Source organism: Pezoporus occidentalis, unplaced genomic scaffold (assembly GCF_034315485.1).
Source record: "Pezoporus occidentalis ecotype Australia unplaced genomic scaffold, CSIRO_AGI_Poc_V1 ctg38, whole genome shotgun sequence".
Taxonomy (NCBI): Eukaryota; Metazoa; Chordata; class Aves; order Psittaciformes; family Psittacidae; genus Pezoporus; species Pezoporus occidentalis.
In genome coordinates this window covers 3,061,316-3,088,557 of record NW_026915702.1, presented here as the reverse complement: position 1 = coordinate 3,088,557, position 27,242 = coordinate 3,061,316, and the positions used below count along the sequence as shown (strand labels likewise).

At 38.1% G+C, this 27,242-nt stretch overlaps 1 protein-coding gene across 2 annotated transcripts in view; it reads right to left on the bottom strand.

The window, feature by feature from the left end:
- Positions 1-27,242, bottom strand: part of SEMA3E (semaphorin 3E) — a 142,881-nt gene that overhangs the window by 38,751 nt on the left and 76,888 nt on the right. For both annotated transcript variants that reach the window (XM_062631953.1, XM_062631952.1), the window contains 3 exons: positions 26,383-26,442; positions 21,039-21,158; positions 180-273 (listed from right to left, as the gene is read on the bottom strand). In XM_062631953.1, the coding sequence (XP_062487937.1) occupies positions 180-273; positions 21,039-21,158; positions 26,383-26,442 (274 nt within the window). The remainder of the gene's footprint in view (positions 1-179; positions 274-21,038; positions 21,159-26,382; positions 26,443-27,242) is intronic.

Below are 27,242 nucleotides of genomic sequence, written 5' to 3'. Positions count from 1 at the left end.
ATGCCCTTGCTGCAGTTAATGCTGCCTGGGATGTAATATTAATGTGGACAGCACCATGAGGATTAAGTCTGACATGTGGAAGGCTGCAATAGAAGACTGATAACACTTCGGTGTGCTGAAGAGAAAGACAGAATGACATATTGACAGGACTGTGAAGCTTGTGACATAAAGATCATTACCAATTAAGATGGAAGTGAAGGAAGAACTGGGGTCAAAAGGGCACCTGCCTCTTCCTCTCTCAAATTTGTGCGATTCCAGTTGAAACAGATGATCCTTAAAAAAAAAAAAAAGAATCACAGAAACCAGCATAAAACCTCCAGGCAAAGAAAAAAGTTCTTAGACATGAGATTTAACTTTGTTATACCTTTGTAATGGACTGACTTCATTAGGGAGAAAACACAATTATGGTTGCTTACTGATGTACTTAGTAAAAATTCTTTGTGTGTGCACTAACCCAAAAAGAATCAGTAATATGCGCACTAAAATTGCATTTATTTAATTTCTGTGGGAGTAGAGAGTGAAGATTCCTCTATCTTTTCTCCAAATTATCTAAACATTAAATAGATATCTAGCCATGGAATGTGTTTTACTCAAAACATTTTTGCTGGTAGCTGTTAAATATGTTAAAATGCTGTGCTATCTTTCCTTGATAATGTTGAGATGTTTATATATCTTCTTCATAAAAGTATGTTTAGGAATGAGTTCATAATTATGGTTTGCAGAGCAGATGTGATTTCTGCAGTGGATTTAGCAGAATATAAATATAAAAAGAATACTGGCAACTTAGTTTAATTTGCCTGCATAAGGCTTTAAAAGCTGAGAAAGAATTTACTATGTAAATTTTCATAATTCTACAATTGTCCCAGCTTTCTCAAAAGAGGCAATTAATTGCCTGATAAAATATCAAGTGAAAGTAAGATTTATGTTTGTAATTCATACATTAACAAAAAGGCATACTACAAAACACAGATATGGGGGAGAATAAAAGGGCAAATAGAGAGAAATCTGTGAAATCTCATAAAAATATGCTACCAGCCTTCAAGTGTGTGGCTAGTAAACATTTTGATAGTCTAGTACCCAAAAGTCTATTGAAATGTAGATTATATCATCATATTGGATAAATGCAACCTGTTCAGTAAACTCATCTCAGGTTCACATTGAGAATATAGTAAGGTAAATGTTTTGCAAAGAATAAAATTATATGTGACAGGACTCCAAATCCACCTAAATCATACATGCCATTTTGCTGTAACTTCTGATCAAAAATTAGGATTCCCATTAGTCAGAGAGTTGCTATCAAAAAGAGATATAACCCAAAATGCACCTCTGGAAAAATAAGACATGCATTTCATGTCTACCTGAAGTGAAAAAGCCACCCCAAAACAAAATTAGCAAGCAAAACCCATACAAAATTTAAGTAATGGTCCTGAAGCTCATGGGGAAATGAGACAGAATCTCACCTTCCCAAAAGCTCCTGTGTTGGCTTAACCCTGGCACATTAATGCCTGATGTTACAGCTGATACAGCAGAAAATAATCATCTGGGGTACAGGAATATTATTTCCTGCTATATCAGCTTCAGCTGCATGCCAGAAGTAGCTATTCCCCCACTGTTGTTGGGTAAATGTCAAACAATGAGGAAATATTTCTCTGTGCATGGAAATCTCAGCCCCATTCCATACTTTTCAAACATCACATACCAGCTATTTTTCAGAACTAAATACCATAATATTTTGGGTCAACAGCAGGGAAAAAAAAAAAAAAAGAGTGAGGTGAACTAAGGAAAAGAACGAAAAAACTCCTGAAACTGTGGAAAAGTACTAGGGGGGCATAATTGTCGTAAAATATGGTGTAAAGGAAATATTTCTATAAACAATCTGACTAGTATTATTTATTCTCCAATCATATGTGAAAAATAAAGTTACTCATGAAAAAGTTTCTCTTCTGGGATGTCAACCAAACTGTTTGTCAATGAATATTCAATAAATAGGAAATAAAATAATACAGAGAAAGATGTAGAAGTAAGTGAAGAAATAAATGGAGAGTTAAAATGTAATAGGTTTTTCTAGTCTTACTACTTTCTGTTCATTTATCCTCAAAGTAAAATAAAAATAGTCTTGTCTGTGAGAGGAAAAAGTAAAAAATTGAAGCTGTTTTCATAAGAAAATAGACTCAGGTAAAGTGATCAGCTGTGAAAACAAAATTATTTGGAAACAATACTTGAATAATTTATATTATCCATACTTCATGGTTTATAGTGTATGGCTCATATTTTATCCTACATAGGGAATAGAAACTGTTTTTTTGTTTTGTTACAGGACAAGACATGATCCCATCACGGCCATAACTGACATTACATATTCATGTCTTCCCCAAGTAAAACGCTGCTGATACTCAGACCGGGAACACTTGGCCAGCATAGGAGCCTTCCAGATGATGTGGAAATATTTCGTGTCACTGTACAGCAAAGTATAGTATCACAATTAAAAAGCTACTAATGTAGTTAACTATTCCCCTAAGAGCCGCAATGAAATTAAAGGTAAAGATAAACCCATCTCTTTAAATATTAATGCCATGAATGCACTTAAAACAGCAAACTACATGACCATGGAATGAAAATGTTAAGCAATGTGTATAGTATCCCTTTCATTTTCTACATTTTAACAGCTGGAATTTTGAATAAAGTTTGTAGCTTAATGCTAACACTGATCGTAGACAAAAATTTGGATCTCAGTGCAACTTGGGGAAGTTTTAATATAAAACCAGTATATAAATACTGTTTATAATATAAACTCACCAGTTCTGATATAAAGCAGGATGTGTATCTCATAAATGCTTGCAGATGTATTTCACTGTCTGAAAAGTCACTAAAAATATAAGCAATGGCTCTTCAAGAGAGATTTTTCCACCTTCACCTTTTAGGACAGATACCAAATATTCCATGGTTGCAATAGTTTCCTCTCATCACTGTGGCAGATCAGATGTTAGGTGTGTCAGCTTCCATGGGATGCCAGTTTAAATGAAATAAGCGTTACACATTAATAATCAGCTTTGAAAGCTAATACCATAATTCTAACCCTCCTTGCTCTTTGCGACATTGGAATCCCTTCAGAAAGATCAGAAGAAAACTGTCAGTTTCCTCACAGGTTATCCAGCACAGCAATTCAACATTGCAATTTATTTCACTGGTAAAAATTATGCAAAAATACATATGGAGGGCTGGAAGTGGAATTACAAATTTCTACATGTAATTTGGGAAAAGAAATGGGTTTGATTTATGATACCTATAACTCAGGAATCATAATGCACTTTCAACCGTTATTAAAATAATAATGTTGTTTAAAAAGAAACAAGATATTTCCAAGGCATCAAGAATTTTGCCATTAACTTGATATGAATGGATAATTTTAGACAATGAAGAATAAAGAAGGCTCTAAATAATAATGAAAGAAAAGGTCAAACAGAGACATTAAAATTTAAAGGCTGCATTTAACTTTGTTGCAGAAAATATCTTTCTCTAATGCCAAGTGCTGCTTTGCTCTGGTTTAAGACAGCATTTATGCATGGGATTAATTTAAAACATATGCTTACTTTCACTGCTGTTCAGCAAAGTATGTAAGTCTGCTCTTAATGTTGATAAAATGGCTGTATCTTTTCACTAAACCAGGGACTTAAGAATATAGAGACTTTGTCTAGGTTTTCTTACAATATTATTTTTATGAGAAAAAAAACATTTAAATTTTTTGTAAGGGCATTTTTCACTTTACATTTTTATTATTTTCCAGGTAACCTAAAAGTAAACCATATAATACCGGCATTTTTTAACAGGAAATTTAAACCATTTTAGAACTTTTAGTTATATACTTAGCTATGTAGGTATATGCTCCTACACTATAACCAAGGTCTGCTTTGCAAGACATCTTGGCCTTTTTGTGGTTGACACTTATTTTTGTTGGTTTGGTTGGTTGTTGCTTTTTGATTTTTTTTTGTTCCGTGTTTTTTTTTTTTTTTTTATTATTACTATTTGGGGGGGCATGTTTGATTTTTTTTTTTTAAGGTGTTCATGTTACTTATATTAAGCAATAGCAAATCGTATTTGGGGGAGACACTGTGCAGATTTCTGTGAATGTTGTTGTTAACACTGGCTATCCTACTCACTGTTACTGGAACTCACTGGACAAAATTAATTCTTAGTGTAATGATCTCATATTTATTCAACCTTACAGTAAGAATGACATTACATGCAAGAGCTGTTTGATGCATTTCATTTACTAAGTGTCATACACCTGAGACTTTTAAAAAGAGAACTATGAACAAGAAGGTTCATATGCAAAGTTAATCCAATAGGAAAGCATAAAATAGAGATGGTTGCTTGTGTGAAACTATGAGAAACATTCTTTTAAAAAACTCAATAAAGCCATGTGGTGCTAGTGTCATGATGTACTCTTTTTTTCTTTTCAAGTAATTTCTAAAGCATCAAAAAGGGAGTGTAAACATCAAATAGTCACCATATTTGATCATAATGTTCTATTTGAGGAAGAAGGCTGTTTGGAAGGGGTGGGACACACTGGGACACATTGACTCCACAGGGAAAGGACATCTCAGTGGATTGTCTGACTGATTGACCTGGTAAAGTGAGCTTTCAGCAGAGGTCATCAGAATTGTAAGACTGAAGCCCAGGTCAAAAGCAACAACTGCAAATGAAGAGGGTTTGGGAGGGAGATGGCTTCCAAGAGGATGTTCACATCACTGCACTGAAGTCAGCATATTCTGAAGTTTTCCTTCAACCTCCATATAAAAGCTGTAAGGCTAATTTTCACTTGCAGGATTGCATCCTCTTACAGACCTCTTCCATTGAAGTCCATTGCAATTTTGCCCTTGCTTTTTATGAGAATGACACTGAGGCCCTTGTCCCACAGTAGAGTAACACATAGGGAAAACTGTGATTTAAAACCTTCACCAAGTTCAGTACATAGTGGTATACAGTTGTAGATTTATCAACAGTCTTTAGTGCCATAGAAATGAATGTAACTGATGAAATCTCCAAGACAGTGACTGACTTTTCTTTTCTTCAGAAAATAAAATTTAAAAATATTTAACATAGCAGGTGTTCTCTTTCTCAACAAAGAAAACATTTATTGCCCATATCCACTTTCCATTTATTCAAATATTTTAAAAGTCTGATACAATCTTAACATCGCACCTTTATGGTCTTGCATTTTACACATCTATTTGTACCCATGTGCACTTATACAGCCTAACATGAGGAGCTAAAGAACTTATTTAGAAATGAATGAAATATATCATTGTAAGGCATTTCACTGGTGTAACTGGATGTGTTTTCTCATATAAGAAATTGAATACTGAGTGAATCCAGAGAAATTTTCCCACCACAATAGAAAATGAAGTGCAATGGATAGAATATACCTCATTGTGATTTCCATTCTCTTTTGCACCACATTTTTATAGTATAAATTCACCTGAAAAGTTTTTGCAAAGATTCTCTTGCTCTGTATACTCTCATAACATTTTTTTCTTTCTTTTCTTTTTTGTATACTCACTTATCCTTACATTTTGATTTTTGACATGGAAAGACACACTGATTACACTATGCAGAAGCTTCTTTTAGGAAAGATGAACCTTGGCTTCTCCATAAAAAAATAAAAAAAAAATAAAAAAATCTGAAAAATCACAGAAGATGTCTGTAAATCAGCAGAAAATATAATTCAAATATAAGTCTTCAAAGCAAATTCTCAACTCTGTGACCTGTCTTAGTCTGTACACTTGCCTCATTAAGAAGTCACATGCTAAAAGAAATACACAGTAAAATATTTTGGTTTTGCATAACAGCAGAAAATAACATGCTGGGTCAGGCCTGAAAATATATATCATTTAGTCTTTTGTATTTAAGCAAATTAAGTGTTGGTGCTAAGAAAAATATGTATTAGCAGGTAGGTGCCTAATAGATATAAGACCAGCTAACTCATTCTAGAAATTAAAAATCTAAAACCTGTAGAAAATTAATCAATATCATGGAGCTTATATACATGATCCTGAGCTCCAATTACTTATAATAATAATTTCTTATTGCAACTTACTGGCCTATTTAAGTTAACATAACACAGGCATGCAGATATACAGGTAACACAAGGATACTCTAAGGAAAGAAACTTTCATTTCATGATGTTACACCTTCTTATAGAAATCCAAATTTCAAAAGGATATATGCACTGCCAAAAGATTGTTCTGCTTGTTGTCAAAGGATTACAAACTTTTAAAATTACACCTTCCATGTTCACTCAACTTTATTTTCAAATATTAAGAATAGAGTCCTTAAAAACTGGCTGAAATAGTCAGATCTCTACTATTTGACATAATTAAGATTATTTGGGAGGCAGTATTTCTTCTAAGGTTCTGTTTTCAATCCTCTTTACTCTCCAGTGACACACTGAAAAGATCAGTCGTTCTATGGGATGATAGTGCATAAAATACTGCAGACATTAAATCCTCCCTAAAAATTCAGATGTATTTTTTAGGTCTATGCATTTTATTCCACAGCTAAATGATTAAGACACATTGGGGTCTAATCTGAAAACATGTTTAAAATCTGGAGCTATGTCAGACTGCTGTCTGCGTTTGCAAAAGGATTAGCAATTTGTGACTTGTGTCAAAATATCTGGCCTGAAGTGGCAGAAATAATACATTTCCCTGTTTTAATGCATGTGAAATTCTCTGGCAACAGGGAAAAAAAAATATCAAAGAAACAAAACCACCCCACATAGAGAAATCACAGGCATTTATCTTTAGCAGTTCAGAATGTTTTAAACAGAAGGGATTGAACTGCTCAGAATTTTAGATGGCACACCTTTGCATGACCATAAACTGGACACATAAACTCATTAATGTCCAATGGCATAGAATAGGACCTTTAGAAAAATAAATTATGATTATACTACACTGGAGTGGTAGTAGGCATGAAAGTTCCAGGAACTACATACAGGACCTCTAGAATTAAATTGTTTGAATAGATGTACATGGAGATACATGGTCTAATGACCAGATGAAAGTGGAGCTAAAGAAAGCACAAAATTGTTATACAAAATTGAAGGAATTTCTGTGGAGAATTGCACAGTCTTTACACAAAGCTTCCCTAGCTAAGACTTTCATTTTTTCTTGATACTGACAGGCTAAACTTGTGTTGAGATTGTGAAGGTCATATCAGAACAAATACCAAATAAAAGTCCTTTCATCTAATGATTGCTATCATAAGAACTGGGGACTAAGGTTGTGAACAAAATAAAAGTAAAATTAAAAAAAAGGATACAACTTTATGGTTTGAGTCTAGGCTTTGATGATGGATGGATCAACAGATGTACTAGGTATGGAGAGGACAACAGCAACATTCAGCTGAGAGTGGATTTCAGAAAGCAAGCAGATACCCTGGGGAAATTCTGTCTATCCCTGTAGCATGGAGCCTTAGATAGCCAACAGTCCTGTTGCAGAGCTTCAACAGGCTATGCCAACGTGGGCCATTCTGGAAGAAAGGGCAGAGGAGTGGATCCACTGCCTGTTGTCAGCACATATGAACTGCAACTAGTACTTCTTTTTAGTCCACTTTTCAATGTAGAGTAATTCTCCTGGATAGATCTCAGTCAAATAAGAATAATTACAGTCATAAATTGTAGAGGAATTATACAATACCAAAGGTGCATTTTATAAATCCCGTCATTGTTCAGATTTTGCTGCTTTAAATTATGATAACACCTTATTGAACAGTACCTCCACTGCTCAAACGCTGCCATAGACTGCACCAGGTGCCCTCACTTAGAACAATGCTTTCTCTCAGAAATAAGGGTGACAAAATCTAAAAGTTATTATGATGAGATCTGAAATATTTTACCCAACCCCATCAAATTACCACACAGGTGGAGTATTTCTTTTTCCTTGGAGTACTAGTATTATTTCTCTGTATTGATTCATTCTCTCCTAACCATCTGTGTTTAATATTGAAAAGGGAAGGTCTAATATGATGGAAAATTCATTTCATATGGCTGATCAGTTCACATTCTCTACCAATCTGCCAAATTTAACTTAAACTTCACGTATGGACATATTTAGACAGTATTCAAAAGTAATGAATGTCACTCACCTCATTTTATGGATGGAGAGTACTGTCAAACAAACCTGTTGTCTGTTGAAATGTGTAAGAGTGACAGATAAGAACAACTGTGCTGATACAGAATACTTGGACTTCTCCAGGGCATTTGGCTTAGTACGTAGCTATTTGATGAAAAAACATGAGCATTGTAGAATTATATGACATAAATCTAAATTACTGACTGATCATAGTATAGTTGTTATAAGGTATGCACTGGTGAATCCTGCTTTACAGAAGGTTTCCCTACATTTTGTTTTTGATAGAAAGATGATTTTTTTTTTTTTATTTAGTAGTGATTTAAACAATCGTATGATTTCTTCCTAGTGAAGTTTACAAAAGACTGAGGAAACATAAATAATGAAAGGGTTAATGAGGGCTCTGGCTTATGGAATGCTCTGAATATTGATTTAAAGGTCAGAAGCTAACAAAGTTGATTTTAATACAACCGTGTCCAAAGCATATCTTGGAATAGGGAATACAATTTGTATGTGAAGAGCATCAGAATACTCTAGAGGGTGAAAAGTTCAAATCCTTGTTCAGACTACTTTCATGTATTAGACTGAGGTGCCTCATTTAGGATCTTGGACATCCCAGGTGCCTTGTTACAGCTGACAGTGACAGGCATTTCTAGAAATCTCTTCATTGACCTTGTCATAAGAGACTGCTAATTAGGTGCCTCAAATAAATGTCTAAACTGGGATAATTTTGTGCCCCTGAGAAGAACTTTGGGTCAAGTGTGAAATGCTAGAAAGATGTTTCTCATTTTGATACTGTGCCAAGAGCTCAGCACTTGAGTCTATGAAAAGAGGAAGCTCAGAGTTAGGGAAGTGATCTTGCTTGTATACACACCATCAAATACCATGGTTCTAGTGTCTGCACTTCCAGAACATATGAAAGCAGTGCAGCAAGTTCACAGGAAGGACACAAATATGATTGAGGAATCCTTGTGATAGGAGGTTTAAGGAGCTATGTTTATACACTTTATCAAAAAAGTGAAGAGGTGGCTTGATCTTTGCATAGGTGCTAACATGTGAAAAAGATGTGCAAAGATAAGAGGAGACTTTTCAACCTTGCTAACAAAAGCATATTATGATTAAATGACAGGAATTTGAAGTTAGATAAATTTCACCTTAAATGAGTGCCTTTTTTTTGAAACATTGAACATTATTAAGTATTAGAACAGCTTACCAGAGAAATAATAGTGTTACTGTTATCTGGATTCTTTGAAATATCCCTGAAACAGTTTGAAGTCAATACCTAGGAGAAATTATCCATGCAGTGTGTGGCTGACCACATAAAATGTTCTGATGGTCCCTTCTAGCCTTTGTTTCTATTTGTGCAATACACATTATTCCTTCCCTAGCAAAGCATGGGAAGAACAGAATTGGTATTTCTTCATTATCCTTACTTAGCTTAATGTAAACAGCTTTTCACTAAGGTAATTATTATAGCCAACACAGCTATAATATGATGAACTTTAATTTCTCACATAACCATATGCATTGTTTCAGAAGTAACTTTTCCACCCTGTTTCACAAGAAAATGTTTGACCTTTTCTTTTTCTTTTCCTTACTGCAACACAGCATCTTTGTTGTATACAGTGAGCACAGGGGTAATCTTCACTTAATTAATGTATACTGTAAGCTTACGTACCATTTTAATCTCTCTTGAAATATTTGCATATTTAACTCTCAAATCCTGAAATACTCAAATCTAACTGAAATTTGTGCTTTTGGATGTTTTGGTGGAATTTGACAGCCTGTGATGTAGGGATTCAGACTAGATGATGTAATGGACCCCCTGGTAAAATATTCTATGACACTGTGTTGCTTATTTGGCAGCACTCCATATATATGAGCCCTTGACATTGATCATCACATCACCCATCACACATCACTCATCTCAATGACTAGTTTCACATGAAGTATAGATGCAGAAGACTACAGTAAATAAGCAATTTCATAGTATTTAGGATTGGACATTCAATCCCATAAATATAGTGAGTTGAAAAACCTGAAAAGATTTAGCGGATGGTATTCTAACTGGTGGTTTTTTATTTGTGCAGAGGGACACTGTGTCTCTGAGCAAATATTTTCTAGGCAAGAATTTGTCACACATTCTGTCTAATGAAGGAGTGACCAACACCCACTTCAGTTTGGTCAGTGAAATCAGATGTTCCTCCTCTTTAATCCTCTGCAGACTGAGAGTGGAGATGAAGTAATAGGAAAAAAACTTGGAGAAGGAGTAACTGGGCAGGTCACTGTTTGCTTTGATTATAAAAATATGTCAGAAACAATATCCTAAAATAATAGATTTATATATGCATACAATTTGTTTCTTAACAAAAAGCTGAAAGAATGATGACATTACCAAACACTAGTCAAGAGTATAAGAATTATGTCATGTAAAATTTAAACTGAGGTATGACTGGAACATTCTCTCTTATCTTCCATGTCAGTTCAATTTCAGTCTGTTAAAGCGAGGGCTTAGGAAGTCATACTGCCTACATTTGTTTGGTGTAGGGAGGTGAATTGAGGTGCTGGAGTAGATCCAGACAAGGACAACAAATCTGGTGAAGGGTCTGGAGAATAAGTCTTATGAGAAATGGCTTAGGGAACTGGGCTTGTTTAGTCCGCAGAAGAGAAGGCTCAAGGAGGACCTTACTGCCCTCTACAACTACCTGGAAAGGAGGTTGTAGTGAGGTGGGGGTTGATCTCGCCTCCCAAGTAACAAGTGGTAGAACAAGAAGTAACAGCCTCAAGCTGTGCCAGGGAATTTTTAGACTGGATATTAGGAACAATTTCTTCACAGAGAGGGTGATCAGGCATTGGAACAGGCTGCCCAGGGCAGTGGTTAAATCACCATCCCTGGAAGTGTTCAAAAACCATGTAGATTTTTTTTATATGATTTAGTGGTGGTCTTGGCAGCCTGGGGTGACGGTTGATAATCTCTTCAGCTGTGTTTGGTGGGACTTCCATGTGGGCTTGTTAAAGGTGCTTTGTGAGTTAGTTAATCATAGAAGCACAGAATCATAGAATGGTTTAGGTTGGTAGGGACCATAAAGATCATCTTGTTCCAAGCCCCCTGCCACGGGGAGGGACACCTTCCACCAGCCCAGGTTGCTCAAAGTCCCGTCCAAGCTGGCTTTGAACATTTCTATGGATGGGGCTTCCACTTTTTTGGCAACCTGTTCTTGTGTCTTACCACCCTCACAGTAAAAAATTTCTTCCTAATATCTAATCTAAATCTACCCTCTTTCAGTTTAAGCCATTCTCCCCCATGGTGCAGTTTGGATTATTGCAGTCCTTGGAGTACCCCTAAAACCTGTTGCTCTGCTGAATAGAAAATGCATTAAGATAAAATCATTGTCTGACTGCAGATATCTCATCCAATTTATTTAAGGATCATCATAATTCATGTAACACATTTTGATCTATAGAACAGTAGTGGAGTAATAGCAGATACATGTGGAGAAACAGACTGAGACAGTATGCACTTATTCAAGTACTCATCTTCTACTGCCAGAAATGGGTTTATATACAGGCAAATGGAAAAAAACAGATCCAGATACTTCCCCCACCCTGCCTTTTGTTGGCATCAAGGCTAACAGGAGGGACAAATGTCAATTTGGTAAGAATGGGAGCAGAGTAAATTTTTTTTCTGCATTTTTCTTCATCTTCTATATTTGGTTTGAAAACTTATCTCAGATTTTTTCTCACAAAATATGTAAGAAGGCTTCATGTTCAATTCATCATGGGAAATTTTGGGTGGAGGCTCTCTGACTCTTGCTTCCTTCTGAAAAATTTCTTTTATTTCGATGACATGAACCTTCTTTCATTTCTGGATGACAGACAAGTAGAAATTGGAGGAGCCCAACTTTTTCTGACCTGAATGAACTTTTGACATTTGAAAGCATTTCATGAAGTCAGTGCTAATGAACTGACTTACTGGCTGGCAATTAACTCAAGTTTTTTTGGGCAAGGTTTTGACATATATTCTTTTACAAACACCAATAGTTGTTCTGTCTGCAAAATCAGCACTCTTATTTTCCCAATTTGTAATTTATTTCTAAATGACATAAAAAACATGGAGTAATTGATGAAATGTTTAAACTTGCAGAAGCAACATTCATTAGAGTCAAAGTAATTAGAAAGGGAGAAAAAAATAAAAAAACTGCATGTTGCTGTCAGTGACTATACTTGAATATTTTTGGAATTGTAATATCTGGCAACAGCTGTACAAAACTGAATGGCCTGGAACTCCAAAGCAATTCAGTTAAACCAGTATTACAATAGAACGACTGCAGTAAAACATTATATATTTAATCTTTCAAATTCACATATAGTATATCATAGAATTTATAAATTAATTGATTTAGAAAAACATTTAGTTAGATTCTGGTGGTACAAAACAAGTTTGAAGTAGAATTAAATAAATGCTATATTTATTGCTTCTTGGTTTTTCTTCCTTAATTTGTCAACATATTCAAATATAATTATTTATATTAAGACAAAATACATAGTATCATTAAATTTTTATAAAACATGAAAAGCATGAGAGAACCATTTCAACATACAGAAGGTATCACAGTACGATTTGATTGTGAAAGATTTTAAGGCTCATTTCAGTTAATACATAATGAGATTAATATTTTCTAGGAGACTGGCTAGGAGAATGGACTTTTTACTGTGATTTTCTTTTTTGAGAAAGATAGATTCTGTTTTTCAGTAAGTTCCAAAGATTAATGATCTGCCAATGAGACAATCAAATTCTACCTGTTGTTGATACAAATATATCTTTTTGGCTCAGCGTTCTGCAAGGCACAGCTCAAACCTGGTTTTGATAAGAATGTATGAATCTGTAGCTCCTTTTCATAAGTTGTATTGCAACTCACAAAAACACGCTGAAGACTGTATCAGTATACCACACAGTATGATCAAAGTCATAGCTTTGGGATATTGTTACCTTTCAAAGGAAAAAATGTTAACGCTTTGGTTTCTTAACATATGGCTATTCAGAAGTGAATGACCTTACATGAACTTTTGTTGCAAGCCAACAACGAAATGAATTTTCCTGCAACATAGGACTAGACAGCACCAAGATCAGAAGTCTCAAGTGGATGTTTTGTTCCAACAGATTGTTTCTCTTTGGCCTGTTCTGTAAGCTGGAAAAGGTTGTAGAAAAATATAATCCTGCTATTCTATCATGTTCTTAAATGCTGATATCTCTAATTTCTATGTATATGCAATTTGTAAGTTAAGAACTCTGCAGTGTTTACAGACAGGGTTGCATCTTCCCTTCTCCATCAGCTCAGGAAGCATTGAGAAATTTATAGTTAAGGTCCCTGACCACAGTATATCACCTGTGTTGATATTGTTGATTCATAGTTCCATATAGAAGAATGGATCTAGCTTCATATGCGGCATTAACTATGTATCTACATACATAGAAGTCTGCTATAAGGAGTCCTTTTTTGCCTCCTACACTATGTACCGCAACACATATGTAAAGTGTCATTGTTTAAATGTATATAAGCTTCAAATACACCTGGTGCTACTAAAAGACATTCTGTTCAGAAGCAAGTTAATTTGCTGATCAAAGATATATTTTAATTATACTGAAATTTAATATATTTAATAAAAAAATCAACAATATCTAAAAAACTTGACTTTCAGCCAGCTGCATACTATGAACTGCATTTAACTGCATATAACTGCATATTATAAACCAGCATTTGCCCTTCAAATTAAAAGTACGAGGTTTACTAATTTTTAAATAAAGGTGTTTGGGTTCTGTTTAGAAATTGAATAATGTCATTACATTTTTAAGACTGTTTCATTTGTTACTCCCCTTCTATGACAGTCAGACAGTGAGAAAGAAGTCAGAGAGCTGAAGTGGAAGAAATGGGAGACAGTAATTGGAAGTTATTGAATCAGGATACTCTGACTAGAGAGATCAGCAAAGAGAGACTGAACTGCAGTTTTGTGAGGAAGGATCTTGTCCCTTCAACTCCTTCAGTTACAGGATGTTCTTATCAGTCAAAGAAAGCAAGATTACAATTTGCTTACTCAGTCACATGCCATGTGTTATTTTTAACCTATCATACACATGGCACCTGTCTTTTTTAATCCAGATAGTCAGCTTTTCAGATAATGGAAACTAATATAGCTACTTACTAGTGTAGCAAACATATTTCCTGTTGGTCTACGCAAATACAAAAAAGGTAATTTTCCCATGACTGGAGTGTGGGTAAAATTTTGGAACCTCAGTTTCACAAGGGAGAATGATAAACAAAAAGAAAGGAAGGGAAGAATGTGAAACATAAAGGGGCAATCATGGCCCACACATTCTTATATATGCATCTTGTTTCTAATTTTTTGTTTGTTTGGTTTCTGTTTTTATTAGCCTGTTGCTTATGCTTTCTTAAATAGTTTTCATACATATACAGGCATTGTTTTCTTCAAACTGTACCGGGAAGCCTGACAGGAAGTTTATGAGAGGAGCGAAGAAGATATGAAGTTCCCATATTTTAAAAATTGCTTAATATTTATTTTTTTCCCCAGTTTCAGAAGACATTGTTTCTGCAAACCAAATGATTTCAAATGTGTTATACTGAGTTCTTAACTTCTGAGATGATTCTTATTTTGACAGCAGTTGGAGGTGCACAGTATTGATTGGATCCTTGGAGGCTGTTTCTGGTGATGTGATTCTAGTTTAGTTTGCCAAAGGGATGCATCTTTACTCAGAAAAGCTTATTACAAAAACCCCAAAAAACACTAAAACCACTAAATTTATTAAATTAAATAACTTGGTTGATTTATATAAGTACATTTTAAGAAGAATAATATCTGCAATTCTAGTTTATTCTAGCCAAGTACTTATTTTAAGTCATCTCCAGCCCCTATCCTCTGTTTTCTTGTTCTTGTGACTAATAGACCAATAAACAATACTGTATGGGACAAGTCTGAATTTTAGCTGCTCTAACTCCTTAGCTACAAAACTGTCAGTTAAATGTGGAGTAGAGCAATTAAGGAAAGATGTTAAGAGACAGAACAAAACAAGTTTGGGTTGGAGAGCTTAAGCTGACATTTGTGAAAAGAATTAGGGGAAACCCATCATAAACTGATAAAGTAAGTAATTTTGATGTTGAATAACTCAGAAAGAAAAAAAAATAACATAATTCAAAATTTAGCTTTAATCTTTTAAGATACAGGAAAGTTTTTCCAATTTATCCTAGTTCAGCTGCACAAAACATTAAACACAGTTCATGCTCACATCAACTATTTATAATGTAGCTTAATTCTGCACTTAATGTTCTTCTCTGTGGTACTATTTCACTCAGCTATAAGCGTCAGTAAGGAGCTGACGTGCTTGCTATGCATGATCAATACCAAGAAGCTGAAATTAACAAAGAATTATTAAAGTATGCCACCTCCCATCAAACTAATATGAATATACGGCATCTTCAGTGTGTGCTCACAGCCCAGAGAGCAAACCATATTCTGGGCTGCATCAAAGGAATAACGACCAGCAGGTTGAAGGAGGTGATCCTGTCCCTCTCTTCTGCTTTTGTGAGACCCCACTTGAAGTATTGTGTGCGGTTCTGGTGTCCTCAACATGAAAAGGACATGGAACTGTTGGAACAAGTCTAGAAGAGGGCCACGAGGATGATCAGGGGACTGGAGCACCTCCTGTATGAGGATAGGCTGAGAAAGTTGGGGCTGGAGAAGAGAAGGCTGCGTGGAGATCTCATAGCAGCCTTTCAGTATCTGAAGGGGGCCTATAAGGATGATGGGGAGGAACTATTCATTAGAGACTGTAGTGACAGGACAAGGGATAATGGGTTAAAACTTAAACAGGGGAAGGTCAGATTAGATATAAAGAAGTTCTTTGCTGTGAGGGTGGTGAGACACTGGAACAGACTGTCCAAAGAATGATGAATGCTCCACCCCTGACAGTGTTCAAGGCCCAGTTGGACAGGGTCTTGGGCAAGTGTGAGGTTTTCCTGCCATGGCAGGGGGGTTCAGTTAGGTGATCATTCAGTCAGCTGATCGGAGCTAGCCTAGCTAGAGCCACAGCCGGCACGCTTCAGCGACCGCGAGGGTCAACGGAGATTAGGAAAATCAGAGAGGAGAGCGCAGAGACATCGCGATTCCCGACATCTCCCGATCCCCGAAGCCACAGCAGCCCTTGCGAGAGAGAGGCTGACGTGGCGGGGGGCGTTCCCACGGTGACGGTGACCACTCCCTGCCCCTTGCCTTGAAAAAGCCTTTGAGAGGGCAGCGACCGGTTGCTGCCCACCGGGTGCAGGGAGGAACAAGCAGGTCGTGTTGCTGGTGTCCCAGACTGCAGACCAATATGGTTGTCTCCAGAAAGAGAGCTTGCAGTAAGGTGACTGCAGCAACTCAGAGACCCCGTCCCAAACCGTGGCTGTTCAGGTCTCTGGGTGCAGGGAGTGCCGGAGCCTGCTGCTGCCGGGGGAGGGAGGACAGCATTCCACCTGCGTGAGGTGTGAGCAGGTAGAAGATCTGCTTAGCCTGGTGGCAAGACTTAAGGAGGAGGTCGAGACGCTGAGGACCATCAGGGAGTGTGAAAGGGAGATCGACTGGTGGAGTAACTCCCTGGTGTGCCAGTCGGAACGGTTCTAGGGAGATACCCCCCAAAAGGGGAAGGACCCCCTGCCTTCTCAGGCAGAGGGGGATGGCCCGAGACAGCCCCTGCCCTGTAGCTGTAGCGCAGAGGTAGGGGACCAAAAAGATGACGAGGGTTGGAAGCGAGTTCCGGTTCGACGTCGGGGGAAACCCTCCCCCCTTCCTGCCCTGCTTCCCCAGGTGTCCCTCCGTAATAGGTTCGAGTCCCTGGATCTTGAAGGAGAGGTAAGTGAGAATGTGGGGCAAGGCCAGCCCACAAGGCCACATAGGAAAAGGGGGTCGACTTTGCACCTCAGGACTGCCTCTGTTAAGAAAGAAAGAAGGGTCATTGTAGTAGGGGATTCCCTTCTGAGAGGAACAGAGGGCCCGATATGCAGAGTTGACCCTCATCATAGGGAAGTGTGTAGTCTGCCTGGAGCCCGGATCAGGGATATCACCAGGGCGCTCCCCAGCCTGGTGCACCCGACAGACTACTACCCGCTGCTGGTCTTCCAGACAGGTGGGGAGGAAGCTGCTTCCCGCAGTCTGAGTGGGATGAAGAAAGACTACAGGGCCTTGGGGAGGATGGTGAAAGAGTCTGGGGCTCAAGTGATCTTCTCCGCACTCCTTCCATCTTCCACTGATGATGTGGGAAGGAATGGGAAGATTCAGTTCATGAACGATTGGCTACGAGACTGGTGCTACAGGCAGGGCTTTGGATTCTTTGATAATGGCTGGTTTTATAGGGCACCAGTCTGGACAATGTCAAGTGAGAAAGGTTTGTCTCACAGAGGCAAAAGGATGCTGGGGCACGAATTAGCAGGGCTCATTTGGAGAGCTTTAAACTAGATTCGAAGGGGGATGGGGTTGTTGCTGGGCTTGCCCCAGTGGGGCAGCGCTCCAGAATTAATGAAGACTGGGAGGCCTCCTATAATCCTAGGGTGAAGTCGGTGTGCTCAGCTTGCTCCCTGAAATGTCTGTACACCAATGCGCGCAGCATGGGAAATAAACAGGAGGAGTTGGAAACCTGTGTTAAGTCAGGAGACTATGATCTGGTGGCAATTACAGAGATGTGGTGGGACAGCTCACATGACTGGAATATAGTCATGGAGGGCTATGTCCTTTTCAGGAAAGACAGGCCAGCCAGGAGGGGTGGTGGGGTTGCTCTTTATGTGCGGGAGGAACTACAATGCACCGAGTTCTGTCCAGGGACAGATGATGAGCGAGTTGAGAGTCTGTGGGTGAGAATTAAGGGGCAGGCTGGCAGGGGGGATACTGTTGTAGGTGTCTGTTACAGACCACCAGATCAGGGTGAGGAAGTTGACGAGGCCTTCTACAGGCAGCTGAGAGAGGCCTCACAGTCACAGGCCGTGGTCGTCATGGGGGATTTTAATTTCCCTGATGTTTGCTGGAAGGACCACTCGGCAACCCAGCCGCAGTCCAGGAGGTTCCTCCAGTGTGTGGATGATAACTTCCTCCTGCAAATGGTGGATGAGCCGACCAGGAGAGGAGTGCTGCTGGATCTCATCCTCACTAACAAGGAGGGTCTGTTTGAAGCAGTAAGGGTTGAGGGCTGCCTTGGTTGCAGCAACCACGAGATGGTGGAGTTCAGGATCTTGTGTGGTAGGACTAGTAGAATACCAAGTAGAATTGCAACCCTGGACTTTAGCAGGGAAAACTTTGGCCTTTTCAAGCAATTGCTAGGGGAAATCCCATGGGCAAGGCTGCTTGAAGGTAAAGGGGCCCAAGATAGTTGGTTGACATTCAAGGACTGCTTTTTCCGAGCTCAAGATCGGAGCATCCCGACACGTAGGAAGTCAAGGAAGAGGGCCAAGAGACCTGTGTGGCTAAATAGGGAATTGCTGGGTATGCTCAAGTGGAAGAGGAGAGTTTACAGGTCATGGAAGGAGGGGCTGGCCACTTGGGAGGAATATAAGGCTGCTGCTAGGGGATGTAGGAAGGCAGCTAGGAGGACTAAGGCTTCCTTAGAATTAAACCTGGCAAGAAGGGTCAAGGACAGCAAAAAGAGCTTTTTCAAGTACATGGCAGACAAAACTAACACCAGAGGCAATGTAGGCCCACTGATGAACGGGATGGGTGCCCAGGTGACAGAAGATACAGAGATGGCAGAGTTACTGAATGCCTTCTTTGTCTCTGTCTACTCTGCTGCAGGCAGTCCTGAAGAGCCCTATACCCCTGAGACCTTAGATGAAGTCAGGTCGACGGAGCGACTTGCCTTAGTCGATGAGGAATGGGTTAGAGATCAGTTGAGCAATCTGGACGTCCATAAATCCATGGGTCCAGATGGGATGCACCCGCGGGTGCTGAGGGAACTGGCGGAAGTCATTGCTAGACCACTCGCCATCATCTTTACCAAGTCCTGGGAAACGGGAGAGGTGCCTGAGGACTGGAGGAAGGCAAATGTCACCCCGGTCTTCAAAAAGGGCAAGAAGGAGGACCCGGGTAACTATAGACCGGTCAGCCTCACCTCCATCCCTGGGAAAGTGATGGAACACCTTGTCCTTGGTGCCATCTTAAGGCATATCAAGGATAAGAGGGTTATGAGGGGCAGTCAACATGGCTTCACCAGGGGGAAATCATGTTTGACCAATCTCTTAGCCTTCTATGAGGAAATAACACGGTGGATGGATGATGGCAGAGCGGTGGATGTGGTCTACCTTGACTTCAGCAAAGCCTTTGACACAGTCTCCCACAGCATCCTCACGGCTAAATTGAGGAAGTGTGGACTGGATGACCAGGTAGTGAGGTGGACTGCGAACTGGCTGAAGGAGAGAAGCCAGAGAGTTGTAGTCTATGGGGCTGAGTCTAGTTGGAGGCCTGTAACTAGTGGAGTGCCTCAAGGGTCAGTACTGGGACCGGTATTATTTAATATATTCATCAATGATTTAGATGAGGGAATTGAGTGTACTATCAGCAAGTTTGCTGATGACACTAAGCTGGGAGGAGTGGCTGACACGCCAGAAGGCTGTGCTGCCATCCAGCGAGACCTGGACAGGCTGGATTGTTGGGCAGGGAATAACTTGATGAAATATAACAAGGGAAAGTGTAGAGTCCTGCATCTGGGCAGGAACAACCCCAGGTTCCAGTATAGGTTGGGGAACGACCTGCTAGAGAGCAGTGTAGGGGAGAGGGACCTGGGGGTCCTAGTGGACGACAGGATGACCATGAGCCAACACTGTGCCCTTGTGGCCAAGAAGGCCAATGGCCTCCTGGGATGTATTAGAAGGGCGGTGGTTAGTAGGTCGAGAGAGGTCCTCCTTCCCCTCTACTCTGCCCTGGTGAGACCCCATCTGGAATATTGTGTCCAGTTCTGGGCCCCTCAGTTCAAGAAGGACAGGGAGCTGCTGGAGAGAGTCCAGCGCAGGGCAACCAAGATGATTAAGGGAGTGGAGCATCTCCCTTATGAGGAAAGACTGAGGGAGCTGGGTCTTTATAGTTTAGAGAAGAGGAGACTGAGGGGTGACCTTATAAGTGTCTATAAATATATAAAGGGGGATTGTCACGAGGATGGAGCCAGGCTCTACTCAGTGGCAAACAATGATAGGACAAGGGGTAATGGGTGCAAACTGGAACACAAGAGGTTCCACTTAAACTTGAGAAGGAACTTCTTCTCAGTGAGGGTGACGGAACACTGGAACAGGCTGCCCAGGGAGGTTGTGGAGTCTCCTTCCCTGGAGACATTCAAAGCCCGCCTGGACACATTCCTGTGTAACGTTATCTAGGTGTTCCTGCTCTGGCAGGGGGATTGGACTAGATGATCTTTTGAGGTCCCTTCCAATCTCCAGCATACTGTGATACTGTGTGATACTGTGATCTTAAGGTCCTTTCCAAACCTAATTGTTCTATGCCTGTGTATTCTGTTACACAGTGCATCATTTAACGGAAAGCAAAACAAAACACCCCCCAAAATACAGATTTAGCTAAAATCAGCCAAAATATTTAATATTTTTTGATGAAAATTGCTGTATCAGCTTACTTAATAAAACTCTAAGATGAAAATAACTCTGAGTTCTTTGCATAATTACCCCAAATATACTTTCAAGCATTATTCAGTTCCTCTAGTCACAAACTGGATTTTAGACCAGCATTACGTTTCATCAGAGACAATATTTCTTATATGGTTTGTAAGAGAATCTGAGAACTTAAATTTAAATATTTATTTTTAATCATAGAAAAAATTCTGGTGGAATCCAGATCCAAAAAGTTACTATAGTAAAATATATTTCTTACCTCTGATGGATGTCCAGCTCTAATAAAAACACAGAGAGGATCAAAAGCTCCTGTTCCACAAGCCAGAAGATGTGTTCTGTTATATCGGTGAAGGACACGGATGTAATTTGCACATTCATCCTTGTTTATAAAAAAAAAAATAGGAAAATATCAGTATTATAACAGAATTATATTTTTAATATCTTAGGTGACCTTAGATGATATTTTGCATATCAAACCTTTCTACTCTGTTAAATATAATATGTTAGTTTTCCCACTTTGTGCTAATACCTCAGTGCCACAAATTTCATGGATGAATAACTTTGACTTGAAAAAAGCAAGTTTAAAGCAGTGGTTTGTCACAATTCATTTTGGATGCTTAACCAGTTAGGAGTTATTAATGTATAAAACACACTTCTGTGCTTCTTTAATCTCAAAGGTATTCTGCAAATCCAAATATTTATTTTACTAAGCATTATTAGATGCACTAGACATTAGACTCAGAGCATGAGATGAGAATAGCCAGCAAATAGCTTCTCTCTCAAGTTAAACAAACATTAGGTCAAGAGAAATAACACTAAATAACACAAAAAATAGACTACTGCACCATTAATTTCTTGTATAATTAATTGCTAATAATTTATTATTTTTTTTAATATTGTATAGCCTCATGCTTTATCTTTTCTCAATGTTCAAACCTTTCTTTGAAGAAAAAATTATTCATTTCTTCCCCAGGGCAATGCTCTGGAACTCATTAGTGTATTTGCAGCTTCATAGATATTACAATTAAAAAATTTTCAAACATGCCTTTGAGATGTGGGGTCATTATCCTTCCTGTGCTCAACTAGAAATGGAGAGAGAGAGAGATAAAAGTATCCATTGATTTCTGGACTGCTGGGACTTGGTTTTACAGAGTGTGTAACATTTTGCAATGATTTCTATGTTTGGAGCAAAATTCCTGTTCATTTCCATTAGTTGCTCCATTCATTTCTGCAACTCAGACCCTGGGTTTTAAGACAGTTGCATCAAGTTTAAGAAGATAATTATAATTGTATTAATCTTAGCTAATTTTAGCTATTTTAAAGTTTAGACATGTAATTTATGGTATTTTCCTAGTCTTTTTCAGTAGTTAACACAAAAGGCCAGACATCCCCAGAAGGAAGTTAATTCTATCATCTTAAAACAAATGCATAAAACAGAGTGAAGGAATTTCCACCTTGAAAATTTCCTGTCCTTTGCTGATAACTACGTTGGTTTCCCAACTGCTATATTTGCAATGAGAACAGCCCTGAATCTTATTAACCATTTGCAAAACAGAAGATGAGCCTGTGGCAGGACCATGAGCAGAATTCAACTCTTGCATATCCACACTGGGCTCAAACCTGAGACGCCATGTTCCTTCCTTCATCAAAACTTTTCGACATTCAGTATAAGATTTCCAACTGCTCCAAAAATAAATAAGGGTCATAATGAAAAACTATTATTTGCTACATGATTCTCCTTAGTCATTCACCTTGAAGATATACCATGATAATTGAAAGAAACTACACAGTCAGGTAACCTGTTGTGCACTTGAATATTATGTACATGGAAAGGAAAAATCAACCTTGCAACTTCTTCCTTTATGAATTTCTCACTTCTTAACTAATTTATTCCATTTAAAAAAAATTAAAGAAAAATAATAATAATAAAAAGAGGCAGATGTGCAGCTGCTCTATGACCTTCATACTTGGCTGCACTGTAGCCCCTGACCAATGCTCTCAATGAGGACAACAGGGAGATCGTAAGAACTGCATGACCCCACAGGTAAACAGTTACAGATCTGGCATAAAGCCCGTTGTTTTTCTAGGGTATAAAAGCAGGATCCTCTTGTAGCCAAATCTGAAGCCTCACCTGTGGGTGTAGAAATTTTCCCAATTTCTTGAGACTATTGGCATTGGCTGCAAAGGGGCTTCCCAGCTTGAAGTGTGGGCCCAAATAATGATTTGGTGGTATTTTGTAATGTATTTCTTCTTAATCTCTGTTGTCTCCATGCAGTAATGATTTGATTCATTGTCAGTTTTCCTCTGTACTTATATATGTATCTATCTCTCTGATTTGCTTTATTGTACTTATTTATTATATAGAGATATATACCCAATTTGCATTAGGGTTCTTGTTTGTTTGCATTAGTGTGCTTATTCACTTTAGTGCGCTTGTTTAATAAACTGTGCATATTACACAGCTAGTATATGGTCATTTTTTTGAGTACCCTTCCTGTCAGCAGAACGCCTCTATACATAATCAGCACTCAGAGACAGAAATGCCCACTATGTACACGCGTTTCACAAACATTTAACTGACTGGTGCTAGCAGAATGGTGACATGTAAGAATTTTATTATAGTTTGCAGTTTTTAAATATATGTTTTACTGGGCACTGTTGCTGTTCTAGTTTCTCCCTCCCCTCCAAGTATGACCTTCCTGACATCCACTGTGTTCTCTGTCAGTGGTGATCTGGTCTTTCCTCCATGGTTTCCTTTTTTAATCCACATATGCCTGCAGATTTGTCTCAAAAATACTGCTGAGGTTCTTAGGATTTTGTTTTTAAATGGGCAAGAATTACACGTTTTTAATCCTGTGTGCCTTCATAGGATGAGGCAGATACCAAATATAGAAAAAAGTTATTCCAAATAGCTAGACTTTATCATTTGTAAACAAATTAAAATAGGTGCTTCTCTGGGAAATGTCAGGCAACTAGGCATTGCTGTTGACCTCACTAATAATATTCTGTACATATAACAAGGAAGAGATGAATCAGCCAAAAGAACATTAAAATAACTTTTCTTCATACTATGTGAATTAATTAAATGTTGTGGATGCCTTTAGGAGGCTCCAAACACTTATTAATAGATCTGTGGAATTTTACTCATCTGAAACCTCTCAGTGTGAAGGAGTTAGTCATCACTACAGAATTTGATTTCTGTACCTGAATGATTTCCAGTTCTGATAAAATAATTGCAAGGGTAAAAGCTTCCACACCACAGACTAACAGGTGTGTTTCTTGGCATACTGGATGAGAGCAGAAAGATTTTTTTCCTTGGCTAGACCCACATCAGAATACTGTGGCCTGAGTTTAAGATGATGCACATGTAACTAACACTAAAACAAGGCTTTTCTAACTGTCTTATTAATCCTGCTACAAGATCTCTGAAACTGTGCTTATGACTACAATGCTTGCAGTTTTACTGCTACAAGATGAACTGATAACTTTTAAAGGTTGTAAAAGCTTGTAGAAGTGGCCTGTTCTGTAACATAGAAAGAGGTAGCAGAGAACACATGAAGTACCTTCAACACTGAGATACTTATTACAACATTTTCATTTCTACTTAGTTAATTATGCCTGGACTAGCAGACCTTTTACATAGATATAAATCTTTTTCATAGATAGAGCTTTTTGCAGAAAAATAAAAAAAAAAGAAAAACATGGAAGTAAGAAAAAATTGAGCACTGATAAGTAATTTTTTTCTGACATTTTACAGTAGAAAACAGCATACAGAACTTAGAAATGGGACATGGTTGATTTTAAGACATGCCAAATCAATATTGATTTATGGCTACAAAAACGAAGGCAAAACCGAAAAGTAATAAGGAAGGGTCTTTTATTCTAATTTAGATTCCATACAGGTTGAGCAATTTAGATTACTGAATACTGAGCATGCTAATGAAAATTGCTAAGATTTCTCTGGAATTAATTAATTTTGCTCCTTCACATAGTCCCATACATAATTAGGTCTTATGTATGGATGAGAATATTGTTCAGTATTACAATACTTCTGGCTTTTACAATTTTAACATCTTCTTCTTAAAGACTCCACTTCTGGAGCCTTATGATTATTTAAATATTCTGTGATTTTCTCTTAAAAAGAGACACCAGACTTTCACACTACAGAAAGATGTAGGAAATAGATGAAGTTCTTGAAATTATGACTTCATTCAAACGCAAATTTGAAGACTTACAATGACAGATTGGATTGTAAAAAAGGATGAATTTTAGGGAAACTCAAGTCTGAAGAACATGCCTTACATTCCATTAGAACAGTACTTATTTCTGTATTTATTTAGGCTATTGTCAAAATATCAGAAAATAAATCCCACCAAGTAGTGGTGAAGGAAGGATGACACAGCTTTAACTAATAGCAGCCTATGCTGAGAAGTAGTATTAAATAAAACTCAAAGAATTTAGCTTTTAGATTCATTTAATACGACCATAAAGTTTGGATAATGTAGAAAAACAACATTTTCAAGAAAAGCCACCTGAAATCCCGAAAGGTACAAAAGCACCCAGAAAAATGCAATGAACTTTAAAGATACCTCAGAAAGGATCAGTTCTAGACCACATGAGCGCAAGAAGTAAAGTATCATGCTGTTTTTTATTATGATTATTATTATTTTCTAATCTTTTTCACCTTTTCCCTTGATGTGGCCAGTTCTTATGCTTGTACCTCAACAGAAATCTTTATAGCTTCCTAATCTTCACTGGGAATATGCTATGGTTATCATCAAGTCTGCCCGTTTGCTATGTTTGTGGGAAAACTTTCTATATGCCCTTCTGTGTTCTATGTTCCTGTCACTGTTGCTGTAAAACTATCATCATTTTCAAATCCTTTGTTACAGTGTGAGCTCTCTCAGCTGTGGAATTTATTAGGTGCTGTATTTGCTATGTGTTTATGAGGTGCAGATAATGGGCTTGGTACGCTGCAAAATTAAAGAGAACTCCCATCCAGAAGAGCTTTCATCCTGTGGTGCCAATGATATCAGCTGCTGCATGTCAGTGAGCTTTCAGGTCTTTCCCCAAGAACTGATTACAGTTAAGGCAGTGGATCACAGAAACAGCACAGTTTCAGGCTCATTAATACAGAATATTTTCATTTATATAACATAAATCCTACACGGCAAAACATTTTAGGGCATATTTTATAATTACTAATAATTAATTTTTTTTTGTAAGTACTCTAGAGAATGTGAACGTTAATGATAAATTAAAATGTGAAAAATGTGAACATAGAAGGTATGAGTATGAAAATAACAGAAAATAAAAATTGGAAAGGAGACTTATTAAGGTACCTTCTTTGATATCTCCAGAAAAATGAACTAAAAGAAAGCTAAGATGATAAAGACTTTTCATTGCCTGGTTATGATCTGGTTTGAAAAGCAATTAAACTAACAGTTTAGTGTGTTCACAGCTGTTACACAGCTCTAAGACGCGACACATAGAATTATGTCTGTGCACTGATCTCTCTGAAATTTAGAGGTGCCTGAATACTTGTTTTGGACCAGCCCCTGGTGTAATTAAAGTGTATTTGATTTGTAATTGATGATACTTACAGCATCTCTTCCTTTAATTATGCATTCTTCTGCCTGCAGAGGTGTACTAGGCCAATGGATCTGAGAAAAAAACAAACCAAAAACATAGAAAATCATTCAGTTGGCTGTTGAATCATGTCAATACAGCTTTTTAGTTAGTATTCAAGTGAAAGGCTCATAGAACAGAATTATAGAATCATTGAATAGATCATCTGGTCCAATCTTTCATGGAAAAGGGAGCCTAGGTGACCATCCTGTCCCATGACATCTTTAAAACTTTTAAATCACTTTAAAAAATGGTGGAGAATCCTCTGTATCTCTGGGGAGGTTGTTTCAGTGATTACATTTTTTTACAGTAAAAAAATTCTTCATTGTCTCTTGGTGCAACTTGTCTTCTCCATGAAGCTCCTTGTGAAGAGAAAGCCTCTGTCTTATTTGTAGCTGTCCTTTAAATACTGGAATACTGCGTCTAGGTCTCCCCTGAGCCTTCTCCATGGACAAAAGACCTAACTCCTTCAGTTTTTCCTCACAGGGCAAGTTTTTTAGCCCTTTGATCTTTATTGTGGCCCTCTTTTGGACCCTGTCCAGTTTGTTCATATTATTAATTGTGGTGACTAGAACTGGCCACAGTACTCCAGATAAGGCTTCACAAGCTCTGACTAGGATGAGAGAATCACACTTCTCTCTCTCTGCTAGTAATGCCCCTGCGGATACAGCCCAGGATCTGTTTTGCCTTCACTGCTGCAGCAGTGCACTGATGACTTGAGTTCAGCTTGCTGTCCACGGGGACCCCAAGTTCCCTTTCAGCAAAACTGTTCCCCACCCACACAGATTCTAGTCTTGACTCACAATACTATATATACACTTATTGTATGTTACAA